Genomic DNA, 13,734 nt, shown 5'->3' on the forward strand with positions numbered 1-13,734 from the left:
TTACACAGGCTTGGCAGTGTGCTCAATCATTTCAGATCCATGGAACCGGGCTGAAGGGAGTTCATCCTCATTCCTGAGGTACTACCTAAAGATAAGTCACAGAGTCATACAGCAAGGAAACAGACCCTTTGGTCCAACTCATTCATGCTGACCAGATAGCCTAAACTGATCTAGTCCCATTTGCCAGCATTTGCCCAATATCCCTCTAAACCCTTCTTATTCATACACCCATCCAGATGCCTTTATATGTCGTAATTGTACCAGCCTCCACCACTTCCTCTGGCAGCTCATTCCATGCACACACCACCCGCTGCATGAAAAGGCTTCCCCTTAGGTCCCTTTAAAATCTTTCCCCTCTCACCTTAAACCTATGCACTCTAGTTCTGGACTCCATTACCCCGAGGGAAAAAAACCTTGTCTACTCACTCTATCCATGATCCTCATGATTTTATAAACCTCTTTAAGGTCACTCCTCAGCCTCCAATGCTCCAGGGAAAATAGCCTCTCCATATAACTCAAACCCTCCAACCGTGGCAACACCGTTAAAAATCTTTTCTGTACCCTAAGTTTCACACCATCTTTCCTATAGCAGGGAGACAAGAATTGCATGCAGTATTCCAAAACTGGCCTAACCCAAATCCTGTACAGCTGCAACATAACCTCCTAACTTCTATACTCAATGCTCTGACCAATAAAGGCAAGTGTACCAAACTCCTCCTTCACTATTCTATCTACCTGTGACTCCACTTTCAAGGAACCTGCACTCTAAGGTCTCTCTGTTAGGAAACACTCTTCAGGACCTTAAAGTCTGTAAGTCTTGCTCTGATTTGCCTTTCCAAAATGGAATGTTTTTGAGTAGCATAATCACTGACCATAATAAAAAGTCAGTCAATAATTTATTATCTTTTGTTATCTCACCACCCCTTCGGATCACAGCCTCATTCCTGATGAAGGGCTTTTAACCAAAACGTCGATTTTCCTGCTCCTTGGGTGTTGCCTGACCTGGTGTGCTTTGCCAGCACCACTCTAATCTTGATTCTAATCTTCAGCATCTGCAATACACACTTTTGCCTAGACTTTTTAGTCCACCTACCGAGAGAATGGACGGTCATACAGTTTTACAAACATCCAGTAATCAATTGAGAAATTAAAGCAAACAGGGAAGCTGAGTGAATTAGAAGTGTTTGACTCCATAAAAAAAAAAGCCTGTCCAATGGAAGCACCGCTGGACTACAGGAGGTAAGTGGAGCAGAGTCCATGAAAAGCTCAGCCCTGATCTTAGTGGAGCAGGCTTGACAGGCCAGATAGCCTACCCTATTTCTTATGTTCTTATATCTCCATTCAGAAATTGGAAAAGGAACAGTAAATGATGACCAGCAGTGAAAGGGTAAATCAAGGTCCATCCCTCTGAGCCAGGAAGCTTGGGTTTAAGCCTGACCTGCACCAGCTGGATGTCATAACATGTCTAAACAGGTTGATTAGAAATATTTATAATGCAAATTCTAGCTACAGTCAAGGATGAGGATTAAATAATCACTCAGTTTAGAACAAAAAGGTACAAAATGTAGTTGGCATTGTAATGGACACAAGATGGATCAAGAACACACAGAGATATAGTATCAGAAACTTGATTTGGAAAACTGAAGAGTTATCCTCACCCAACATTTGAAATAATGTTGACACATGCCTGAACAAAAAGCAACATGCCCTCTGTCTCAGGAGTAACGTAACTCACAATTAAGTCCATGCAATTTGAAATTCTTGCAGATAATCGGATTTGTCCAAGGAGGTTGATGGAGTCAGAGGAGTAGGCTTCTGAAACGTGAGTATGAAAACAAGTGATGGACGTTCACAACAAACTCTGAGTTTCAAGAGAAGAACCTGTCATAGAATCCCTACAGTGTTGAAGCAAGCCATTCAGCTCATCAAGTCCACACAGATTCTCAGAAGAGCATCCCGCCCACCCCCATTCCCTATTACCTAATCCTCCTCACCTGCACATCCCTGGACACTATCTAGCAAATTAGCACAGCCAATCCACTTAATCTGTATATCTTTGGTCAGTGGGCAGAAACCAGAACATCTGGAGAAAACACACACACACACACACTGGGAGAATGTGCAAACTCCACACAGTCACCCAAGGCTGGAATCAAACTCGGGTCCCTGGTGCTGTGAAGCAGCAATGCTAACCACTGAGCCACCGTGCCACCCTGTCATCAAGCCAGAGGCAGGACTATTTGAAGGCAGCACCCTTTTATGACCACAGGACCAGCCAAAACATTTTCAGGTTAATTGTGTGTGTTTTGAAGTAGGTACATTGATTAGCTAAATCAAGGTCATCACCAGCTTCTGTACAGTGCATATCGATACCATACAGCACAGTAAACAAAGTGTCATCTGACAAACTACAGCGTGCTAAAGCATTTCCTGCATGATACTTTTAATTTATTATTTCCAGCGCTAAACACACTGAGAAATGAGTGTAAGCAGTAATTCACTCCAGTGCTAAACAGCTAAAACTACTCTGACCCAACATCAACCAAAGTTTGGAAGGTTAAAGTTCATAGTTTATGTTTTCTAGCAATTCAAGCTGACCTTGCACAATACACCCAAACAGAGATCAGTAACTCCACTGAAACCAGAGTGGCAACAATGCATTCTCTCTCAAACTGGCATAACAACAAAACCTGATTCTGGCTTCTCCCAATCCTCACAGGCATGCAGCAGGTAATAATCAGGAACAGTAATCTGGCTGATCGCTCAACAGTCTGAGAATACTAAAGGGATTTGTGAGCAACACATTTCAGCCTCCAGCCCTAGCTCTAACTTGGCCAAGATCAGAGCCCAAGGCCCTCAGGTCATTGCGATTCGAAACAGGAAGTACATGAACCGCAGGGAACAGATGCAACATGAACGCCGACTGATACCAGAAGGACTTGGAGAAACTTCAACTTTGTGAAAAAGCCAAATAAAGTGAAAGGGTGAGCAAAAGTGAAAAGTAGTCAATCTCCACTCTTCCCCCGCTCTCCCCCACCACTAACCTTGCACTTTCGACCTAATCTTCCGAAGTAGGAGCACATCTGATGATCCGCCTTCCTTATGATGTGAGTTTCACAGAGTTTGTGGCTGCTTGGTTTGATTGTTGCTAATTATTTTCTTCTGTCGGGTTGACTGAGGAAGGAAATGGAATGAATCTGAACCACACTGTGGACTGTGCAAAAAGGACTTTGATACTTTGACATTTTGCGAGTTAATCTATGGACGGGACAGACTGTTCTGATCACAGCAACTCTGGCCTCTGTCACAGGCCACTCCAGGACCTGAACTCAAGAGTTCTGGTCGACACTCCAGTGCAGGACTGAGGGAGCACTGCACTGTCCAGGATGTCATCTTTCAGACGGGATGTTAAATTGCGGTTTTGCAAGTGGGTGTTAAAAACATCTCCGAGCACTATTTTGAACAGCAGGGTGTTATCCCTGATGTACTGTTCGGGATATTTCTAATCAACTGTTCAAGTTATTATGACATTCATCTGAAGCAGGTGGTACTTGAACTCAGGCCTCCCGGCACAGACATAGGGTCATTATCCACCCACTGATCCACAAGGGCCCTCGCTGAAGAACTGTTCAAATTTTGAATTTAAACTATTTTTCTAAACAATTTGTTGAGAAATATTATTATACACCTCTGGTACAAGTGGGACAAAAAGCCAGGCCTCCTGGTCCATCGGGTAGGGACATTACCAACTGCACCACAGGAGCACATGCCCCCCAAGAGTACTGTTCCTCCATTTTCCAATCAACCTGTTCAGAGATCTTATAACACACCTTTGGAGCAGGTGGGACTTAAACCTGGGTCTCTAGATTCAGGGTAAAGACACTATTATTGCATCACAGGAGGACCCCTGGAGTACTAATCGATCTTTAACCGTCAACCAACATCACGTGAAATTGATTATCCAATCACATTGCCATTTGTGGGAGCTTGCTTTGTGCGAATTTGCTGTCACTTTTCCTACAATACAACAGTTCTCAAAATTCTTGCCAGTGCAGGTGCGTGAGCATTAGACTTACAGGTGAACAGGACTTGATGCAAGTATCCAGTGAAAGAACTATTCACAGAATTGAGATAAAACAATTTCACACATCAGGTTATCATGGTCACAAATGCACCTCCCGAAAAGACAGATTTAATACACTTTTAAAAGACAATTGAAAGTAAGCACAGGTGAAAAGGGAAAGGTCGGGGAAAAGTGAGACCAATTAAACTGGGCTTCAAAGTCACTTCATTGACTAGAAAAGCGAATGGATCCAGAGATTCTGAAAGGTACTATTTAAATGCAAGTCTGCTTTTCTTTTACACAATGAGGTTCACATTAACAGTGACTTCAGCAACATCCCAACTGTGTGTTTCTTCCTTACATACACTACCCCATTAAGTAGATCATTATCGCGTAAATCCATGCTCCGCAGTGTCAATAATTCGTGATGAATCCACCAAGTCAGTCATTCAATAATTCCCTCATTACACCCATTTTAAATTGCATCCAATTGTGACCAATTACATAAATCCAAAATATCTTTTTCTATCGCTTCTCCAAAGAACATTTCATCTAGTACAACACCTCAGGACATCACAAATCCTCTGTGTAAACTCTGGGCTGGTCAGCTGGTGGACGGTAGTGAAAGCACAAAGTGCATTTGCGTCAGTGCCCATGGTTTGTGACTGAGGCTCAACAAATAAATAGGTGGCCAGCAAAACGGGGCTTTCCCAAAACAGGATTTCTTTTGAAGAAGGATGTTGAAGTAAGCAATGGAAGGTTAAGAGGGATTAAGCTGCAGGAGCACAAGTCTAGCCATCACCATCAACCAGTGGGAACAGGAAGTGGGGTGTGATGGTGATGTACAGAAGTCAGATGGACAGAAAATAAGATTTGGTTAGGAAGAAAAACTGTCAATAGATGCAAAGAGCATTGAGAGGGACAGAGGGCTGGAGAAAGAGAAACGCAGGTGGTGGACAATGACTGATGTCAAAAGGCAGGAATGAGCATTATGAAGAAGAACAATTTCTAACAATAGCTTTGTGATAGTGTAAACTTCAGAACTTTAATAACTGTTCACAGATTGAAAGCAGCAGCAGTAACTCTGTCTAGAATAAACAATTAAAGGACAAGGAATTATACAGGAATTGAAAGCAATTGACTGTATCTGAAAAAAGGGTTACATGAACAAACCTGGTTTGGCATCTGCTTGTTAATTGGTCGTTTTATGCCACAGGGTCAATTGACTGCCCTGCTGAAGAATTTAAGCAGTTAACTACAAGACAGGCTGGGTCTTCAAGCAGACAGTTAAGGCCAAGTGTAACAAGGAACAGAGGAGTTCCTTCTGATAAGGGAGCAAGCTGTAGGCTCAAGGACTTCAGAAAAGTAAACAACATTCTGGATGAAAAAAAATCTAAAAATCATCAATAATGTCACATCATAGACCTGAAAGTCAAAAGTGTGTATAATAATTCAACACCAGAACCCTTCATTAGCAGAACTTCAGAGAACAACACTGCACAAGAGACAGACACTGTTGGTTGGAATCATAGCTAAATTCTACCATTAATCAGGTAATAGCCAAGTTACACTGAGGTTTATTGGAGGGGTCTTACTTTGATTGCTACGTACAATAAAGTTTAAATCATTGTTCCAGTACTTGATTGGCTACTTATTAAGAAAGCTCAGACAAATTAAATGTAATTTGTGCCAATTTACCCACAACAACATCAAGTTAGGAAAAGGAAATTGGATGGCCAGCTGTCTAATGAGAATTTTTAAAAATAATTTGCTCATTGGATGTAGGAATTGTTGGCTCTGCCAATATTTATTACCTGTTGATAACTGGCCAGAAGGCTGGCAAGAGTCAATCACATTGCTGTGAAGTGGGAGTCACACGTAGGCCAGACTGAGTAAGAACAGCAGATATTTTTTTCCTCGAAAGGACGTTATTGTCATTTGGCTAGCTTTTTGTTCCAGACTATTATTTGATGTTTAGCATCTGCCATGGTGTGATTAAAACCTAAATCCCCAGAATAGTAGCAGAGGATTATAAATCCAGAGACATTACCACAACATCGGGGAGGTGACGGCCTAATGGTATTATTGTTAATCAAGAGCCCAGACAACATTCTGGGGACCCAGGTTCGAAGCCCGCAACGGCAGATGGTGAAATTTGAATTCAATAAATATCTGGAATTAATAAACTAATGTTGACCTTGAATCCAGTGTTGATTGTTGGAAAAACATATCTGGTTCATTAATGTCCTTTAGGTAAGGAAACTGCCATCCTTTACCTCGTCTGGTCTACATATGATTCCAGACTCTTAGCAATGTGGATAACTCTTAACTGCACTGGGCAATTAGGGATGGGCAATAAATGCTGCCTAGCCAGCAACACCGTTCTCCTGTGAATGCAAAAAGAAAAACAAAATCACTGCCTCTCCTATGGATTCAAGAAACCAGGCAAATGAAAGGAAAGATCTTCAGACCACACATTTTAGTTGACTGTGGGCGGCACGGTGGCATAGTGGTTAGCACTGCTGCCTCACAGCGCTAGAGACCTGGGTTCAATTCCCGCCTCAGGCGACTGACTGTGTGGAGTTTGCACGTTCTCCCCGTGTCTGCGTGGGTTTCCTCCGGGTGCTCCGGTTTCCTCCCACAGTCCAAAGATGTGCAGGCCAGGTAAATTGGCTGTGCTAAATTGCCCGTAGTGTTAGGTAAGGGGTAAATGTAGGGGTATGGGTGGGTTGCGCTTCGGCGGGGCGGTGTGGACTTGTTGGGCTGAAGAGCCTGTTTCCACACTGTAAGTAATCTAATCTAAGAGAAGGCAGGCAGACAGGTGAGGAATTAATCCATAATTAGGTAACAAAGAAAGCCATGAACTTCTTGCATCACTGGTTGTAGCAAGGATAATTGGTAATGGGAAATTAAAGGAAGTCAGGGGAATCATATTTCAAAACAATATTAGGATAATGGTTGTGCTGACAAAGAAGATTTGCTGAAGCTTGGTTTGCTCATCCCCATTGAAGTTATACTGGAGATTTGATCAAGTTTGTACCATAAATTTTTATATTACAGAATAGAATCCCAACAGTGCAGAAACAGGCCCTTCGGCCCAACAAGTCCACATCGATCCTCTGAAGAATAATCCACCCTGACCCATTGTCCTACCCTATTATCCTTATTTACTCCTGATGAATGCACCTAGCACAATGGGCAATTTAGCATGGCCAATTTATCTAACCTGCACATCGCTGGATTGTGGGAGGAAACTGAACACACAGACATGGGGAGAATGTGCAAACTCGACAGACAGTCACCAGAGGCTGGAATTGAACTCAGATCCCTGGCGCTGAATGGCAGCAGTGCTAACCACCTGAGCCATCGTGCCGCCAATTGCTTCTTCTGCAGTACAACATTAATGTGCATTTGATTATTTTCCCTATGAAACTGCTTGCATGTTTTACTACTTTAAAAGCTGCTAATTAAATATCATTTGTGGTTGTTGTGAAGCTCAGACACTCTCACTCCACTTCAGGACGGCATCTCCCCAACAATATGGAAAACTGCCCAGTTATGTTCTCATCCACAAACCATCAGTCTACACGCGATCATCAGAAAAATGCTATCGGCAACTCTTCCTAAGCAATAACCTGCTTAATGACATGCAATTTGAGTTCAGCCAAGTCTACTCAGCTCCTGATCTCATTACAGCCTTTGTCCAGGCATGGGCAGGGGTGTGGTGAGAATTACTGCCATCCACAGAGAGTGTGGCAATAGGAGCACAAGGAAAAAAAAGTCACTGGGAACTTGGGGTTAGACCTGTACCTATCGCAAAGGATAGCTTCAATGATCTTCCCTCCATTGAGGTCAGAAACGGGGATTCTCTCTAATGACTGTACAATGTTCAGCACCGTGCACAATGAAGCAGTCTGCTTCTGAATGCAGAAAGATCTGGGCTGATAAGAGACAAATAACAGTCTCATCACAAAAGTCCCAGGCAATTATCATCTCAAAAAAAAAAGACAATCTAACCACTGCCTCTTGACAGATTAACAGTATCACCATCCAGCAGCAACATGTACCGTCTACAAAATGGATTGCTGAAATTCAGCAAGTTTCCTCAGACCTTCCAAAACCACAACCACTACCACCTAGAAGGACAAAGAGCTGCAGATACATGGGAACACAACCACTTTCAAGTTACCCTCTAAGCCACTCACTATCCTGACTTGGAACTCTATTGCTATTCCTGCACCAGTGTTGGATAAACATCCTGGAACTTCCTCCTTAATGGCACCAGGGGTGTGTCTACATGCCAAAGGATTATTTATTATCTATATGAAGTATATGAATGAGGAAACAAAATGTATGGTAGCTCAGTTGACAGGTAGAAAACTAAGTTTCAGGAGATGGCAAAGAGTATTCAACAGGTTGAATGAGTGGACAAAATTTGGCAGATATTGCAGAACAAGAACTTTTCTATTCTTCCCTCCAAAAGATACAAGCAGTACTAAATGGAGAGAAAGTGTACATCCTGGTGGCACAGAGAGATCTGGGTACCTCGATACATCATAATGTTTTGTATGGAGCTACAGCAAATGATTAGGAAGGCAAAAAGGAACATTGTTGTTCATTACATGGGGAATAGAATATGAAAGTAAGGAAACTCTTACTGCAACTGTACAGAACCATGGTGAGACATCAGGAGCACTGTATGCATTTCTGGTCTCCCGATTTGAAAAACAATGTAACAGCCTTAGAAACAGTTCAGAGAAGGTTCATTCCACTCATTCCTGAGATGAAGTCCTTATCTTGCGCAGAAAGTTTGAACAGATTAGGCCAGTATCAAAGAATCATAGAATCCTTACAGTGTGGAAACAAGCCATTCAGCCTTACAAGTTCACATTGACTCTGTAAAGAGCATCCCACACCCACCCCTACTCTACCACCGTAACCCTACATTTCCCATGGCTAATCTACCTAACCTACACATCTCTGGATAGTATGGGCAATTTAGCATGGCCAATCCACCTAACCTGCATATCTTTGAACTGTAGGAGGAAACTGGAGCACCCGGAGGCAACATACGCAGACACTGGAAGAAATTGCAAACTCCACACAGACAGTTGCCCGAGACTGGAATTGAACTAGAGTCCGTGGTGCTGTGAGGCAGCAATGCTAACCATTGAGCCACCATCCCGCTCCATGAGGAATGACCATGAGACAAGGCAATTTACTAATTGTATTAATTCCATTATCTAATGGGGGTGTGGGGAATTAATACTGGGGGGGGGCGGGGGGGGGGGGGGGGGGGGGGGGTCACAGTTTAAGACAAAAGGTATCCATTTTAAGATAGATGAGGAGAATATTTTTCTTGGACGGTTTAGTACTACATTGGAGCATCGGGCTACACTCTGATTTTAAGGCTAGAATTTGACATTTTGAGTGTACTATATTCAGGCAATTCAAAAAACACCCCAATGACAGAAACCAATATGCTAAGTATGTCATGCCAAACATATGAATGAAATAGAACATTCCCAAAAAAAAAGTACTTGATAATATCACACATGGGGAAAATAACAACATTTTAGAGTGGTTGATTTCAAAATAAACACTTAAGTACACAACCACATACCACAGGCCCAATACTAATTATGGCCCATTTTATGATGGAAAACCTTTTAAAAATTATTCAAACCCACAAACTGCTGAATGAAGCTCCTAGAAAGGAGTGAGTGCTAGTGTACAAACAGGGAGGAAATCAGAAGTCAGAACCCAGTTCCTACGCCCTTGTTGCACAGAAGTGCCAATAATTATTCATTAAAACAGCTTTGGGCAACAGTCTGTGTGGAGTTTACACATTCTCTCTGTGTCTGCCTGGGTGTGCTTCCATTTCTTCCCACATTCCAAAGATGTGCAGGTCAGTTGGATTGGCCATGCTAAATTGCCCATAGTGTTAGGTGCACTAGTCAGAGGAAAATGGTTCTGGCTGGGTTACTCTTTGGAGGGTTGGTGTGGACTGTTGGGCCGAAGGGCCGGTTTACACACCGTTGAGAACCTAATCTAAGAGAAGTGTCGCAAAAAGCCCCAAGTAACTTCAAAATGAATTGTTGACTTTAGCTCAAACCTCAGACAAAATCACATCAAATAACTTGCATTGAGCTATCGCCTTCAACAGAGTAAATTACTCAAAAATCATCTCACAATATTTGACACACAGAGTCTTATAAGGAGGCATAAGGACAGGTGACCAAAAGGTTGTTCAAAAAGCAACTTTCAACATAGGACTTTAAAGAAAGAGCTGGCGAAGGAGGAAATCCCTGAACCTGAGGGCGTTGATGGCTGAAGGTATGGTCGCCAGAGATGGCGGATTGAAAATCGGGGATGGGGATGAAGCCAGAATAAGACAAGCACAAAAATCTCTGTTTAACTGGAGAAGAGGTCAGAGAGATAATTGAGAGGTGAGACGGATTCAAAGAGGAGGATATAAATTTTCAAAATCAAGACATCGGTGGACCAGGAACCAATATAGCCTCTGCATGCAACAGAATCTCACCACGGGGCTTCATCCATCACTTGAATTGGCTTAGAGTGCTATTACCATCCCCACGTTTACCAATAAAATGGTTAAACCAGATGAAGAGTTGATGAAGGAAAGACCTTCTAACATGAAGGTACAGCAAGTAATCATTGGGACTCTATCATAAGAAGTTTTGGAGTACAGGAATAAAGTAGTCCTGTTTCAGTTGGATAGAACGATGGTGAGATGCACCCGAAATATTTGGTGCGGTTTTGGTTCCTTTACCCAAGGAAGGATATACTTGCCATTGAAGGAATACATTCGAGGCTCACCAGACAGATTTCTTGGGATAGTGGGACTGCCCTCTCTCCCCTCATGGGGTGAGGAGTCTTGGTCTTTATTCTCCAGAGTTTAAAATAAATGAGTAGTGATCTCAACAAAACCTACAAAATTCTTACCGGGTATACTAGGGTGGATTCAAAAACCATGTTGTGTCTGGGGGTGGGCAGGGGTGTGATGGTCTGGAACTAAGGGACACAGTTTCACAACAAAAGAGACAAGCCATTTTGGGCAGAAATGAGGAGGAAAATCCTCACAGGGTGTGAACATTCAGAAGTGTCTCTCCTAGTCTGTAGAAGCTCAATAGATATCAAGGGTTTGCTCAGAAAAGCAGTGCGGAGTAGATGATCAGCCATGATCTAGAAGAAGCCAAATGGCCTACTTCTGTTCCTCTAATCCAATGTTCAGTCCAACAATAGCCATCAGGAAACTTTGTAAAACAAGTTTTGCCGCCAATTTGCACACAGTGCTATTCTTCTTCAGATAAGACCGTCTTTAAAATCTGCAATTCCCACCAACCGCCTGGTCCTCTGTCACCACATCTCTGAACACAAGTGTCATTATTCATACTGCACTTCGTGGAGGGCTTCCGCTATGCTAAATGTGCTATAAAAATGCAAGTTGTTGTTGGACAAGTTGAAGTAGTCGCTATCCATCAGTACCCTGTCCAATGCAGACAGATGTGAGATTAGATTAGATTAGATTACTTACAGTGTGGAAACAGGCCCTTCGGCCCAACAAGTCCACACCGCCCCGCCGAAGCGCAACCCTCCCAGACCCCAACATCTACCCCTTACCTAACACTACGGGCAATTTAGCATGGCCAATTCACCTGACCTGCACATCTTTGGATTGTGGGAGGAAACCGGAGCACCCGGAGGAAACCCACGTAGACACAGGGAGAATGTGCAAACTCCACACAGAGAGTCGCCTGAGGTGGGAATTGAACCCGGGTCTCTGGCGCTGTGAGGAAGCAGTGCTAACCACTGTGCCACCGTGCTGCCCACTAATGTGATGTGTTTTCTCTTCACATCACACAGGATGGTTCCATTCTAGGCAGGTGCCAAGCTCAATAATGCACCCACTAGGGTCCACCAGTCAATGTATAAAAGCAAGGTAGTGCGGAGCAAAGGAGTGTGTCACAAATATTTATCAGTTCCACAGATGGATTAAGAGGTCAAATGACATGTATTTACATCAGGGTCATCTCAACCTGGTGGCATATCACTGCCTCGTGACATATTCCAGCACACATTCCAGATAATATTGTGGACTTTGACATTTTTTAAAAAAAACATTAATATGTGCTTTATTTTGAAAAAGCAAACAAACTTTAGTCACCACTAACACAAAGCAGACAAGGTAATAAAGACATCACCAATTTAAGCCAATCAAATGATCCCAGCTGTCACAGTGCTGGACAGGCATGTTCCTGTTTAATTGCCACATTGTACACCACATTAACGGAGGTCAGACAGAGAACCAATCCAGGGTTTTTGGAAACCAAGAGGGTTAAATCACAAGGATGGGTTGGACTGACGAGGCCCAGACTACCTTAAATGTAGAATATTGAGGGGTGATCTAATGGAGGTTAAATTGATTCAATAACAGAGAGGGATAGAACATTCAAGGGCCCTCTGTAGTCAAAGTATTCTATTTGGGCTTATAGTTGGAACAGAGCTTCAGAGCTGACGTGTACCCAGCAGGTTGTACATGATCTGCTGTTTGACTGATGTGGGGGGGAGAAAAGGGGGTACTCTTATCCCTTTCACAGTGGTGTCAAGGGATCTTATGCAACCATGCAGTTGGGGAGGGAGCAGGTGGGTTGTATGCTGTTGGGGGGGAGGGGGCAGAGTTGCTCTTACAGAGAGCGAATATGGACAGAGTGGGTCAAATGGCAACATCCTGCATTGTAATCACTCAGCAACGATGTCAGGAGAGCATTCTTCACACAAAGACAGGTGAGGGAGCTGGAAAGGTCTCTTCCTCACAGAGTTGGCGAGGCTGGGAGGTCAACCGAACAGAACAGCAAGCTCCCATAAACAGCAAGTGAGATTTTCTTTTCACAGAAATAACTCTGGTCAAAAAGGATAAATATTGATCAGGGAAGCCAGAATTATTTTTAAGAGTGGAGGAAATGGTGTCCTGGGATTTTTAAAATCCACCATCAACTCCCAGGGTGATTTGCTGGCACAAGCTATTGTGGTAAGGAGACCTCCAAGGCCCCAAAGGATCCTTCCACATTTGGCAGAGATTTTCCTGCACATCCGAACACCTCACCTACTGTGTCTGTTGCTCTCGATGTGGTCTCCTCCACGTCTGGGAGGCAGGATACCTACTAGCGGAATGTTAGTAGAGAGACATACGCACTAAACAACACCACTGCCCTGTGGCCGACCACTCCAACTCCCCGTCCCACTTCACCAAAGACATGCAAGTGCTGGGCCTCCTCCACCGCCAAATCCAAGCCACCTGATGACTACAGGAGGAAAGCCTCATCTTCCACCTTGGGACCCTTCAACCATACGGCATCAACATAGACTTCACTCGTTCCCAAATCTCCCCTCCTCCAGCTCATCTGAGATTTAACCCTCCAACTCGGCACTGCCCTCTTGACCTGTCCTATCTGTCCATCTTCCTTCCCACCTATTTGCTCCACCCTCCCCTCCAACCCCATCACAATCACCTCCCACCTGCATCCACCTATTACCTGCCCAGCTACCTTCCCCCACCGACCTGCATCCCCATCCTCCTATTTATCTCTCCGCTCCCTTCCCCCACTATACATTCCTGATACAGGGCATATGCCCAAAACATCGACTCT

General features: G+C 43.6%; 1 protein-coding gene across 5 annotated transcripts in view; it reads right to left on the minus strand.

Annotated features, from left to right (window-relative positions):
• Positions 1 to 13,734, minus strand: part of zbtb47b (zinc finger and BTB domain containing 47b) — a 289,481-nt gene that overhangs the window by 227,017 nt on the left and 48,730 nt on the right. For 2 of the 5 annotated variants that reach the window (XM_072576338.1, XM_072576339.1), the window contains exon 2: positions 3,045 to 3,174. The exons of the other annotated variants lie outside the window; for them this stretch is intronic. In XM_072576338.1, the coding sequence (XP_072432439.1) occupies positions 3,045 to 3,083 (39 nt within the window). In that variant the 5' untranslated portion in view covers positions 3,084 to 3,174. The remainder of the gene's footprint in view (positions 1 to 3,044; positions 3,175 to 13,734) is intronic. 5 annotated transcript variants of the gene reach the window in all.

This window comes from Chiloscyllium punctatum, chromosome 8 (assembly GCF_047496795.1).
Source record: "Chiloscyllium punctatum isolate Juve2018m chromosome 8, sChiPun1.3, whole genome shotgun sequence".
Lineage (NCBI taxonomy): Eukaryota > Metazoa > Chordata > Chondrichthyes > Orectolobiformes > Hemiscylliidae > Chiloscyllium > Chiloscyllium punctatum.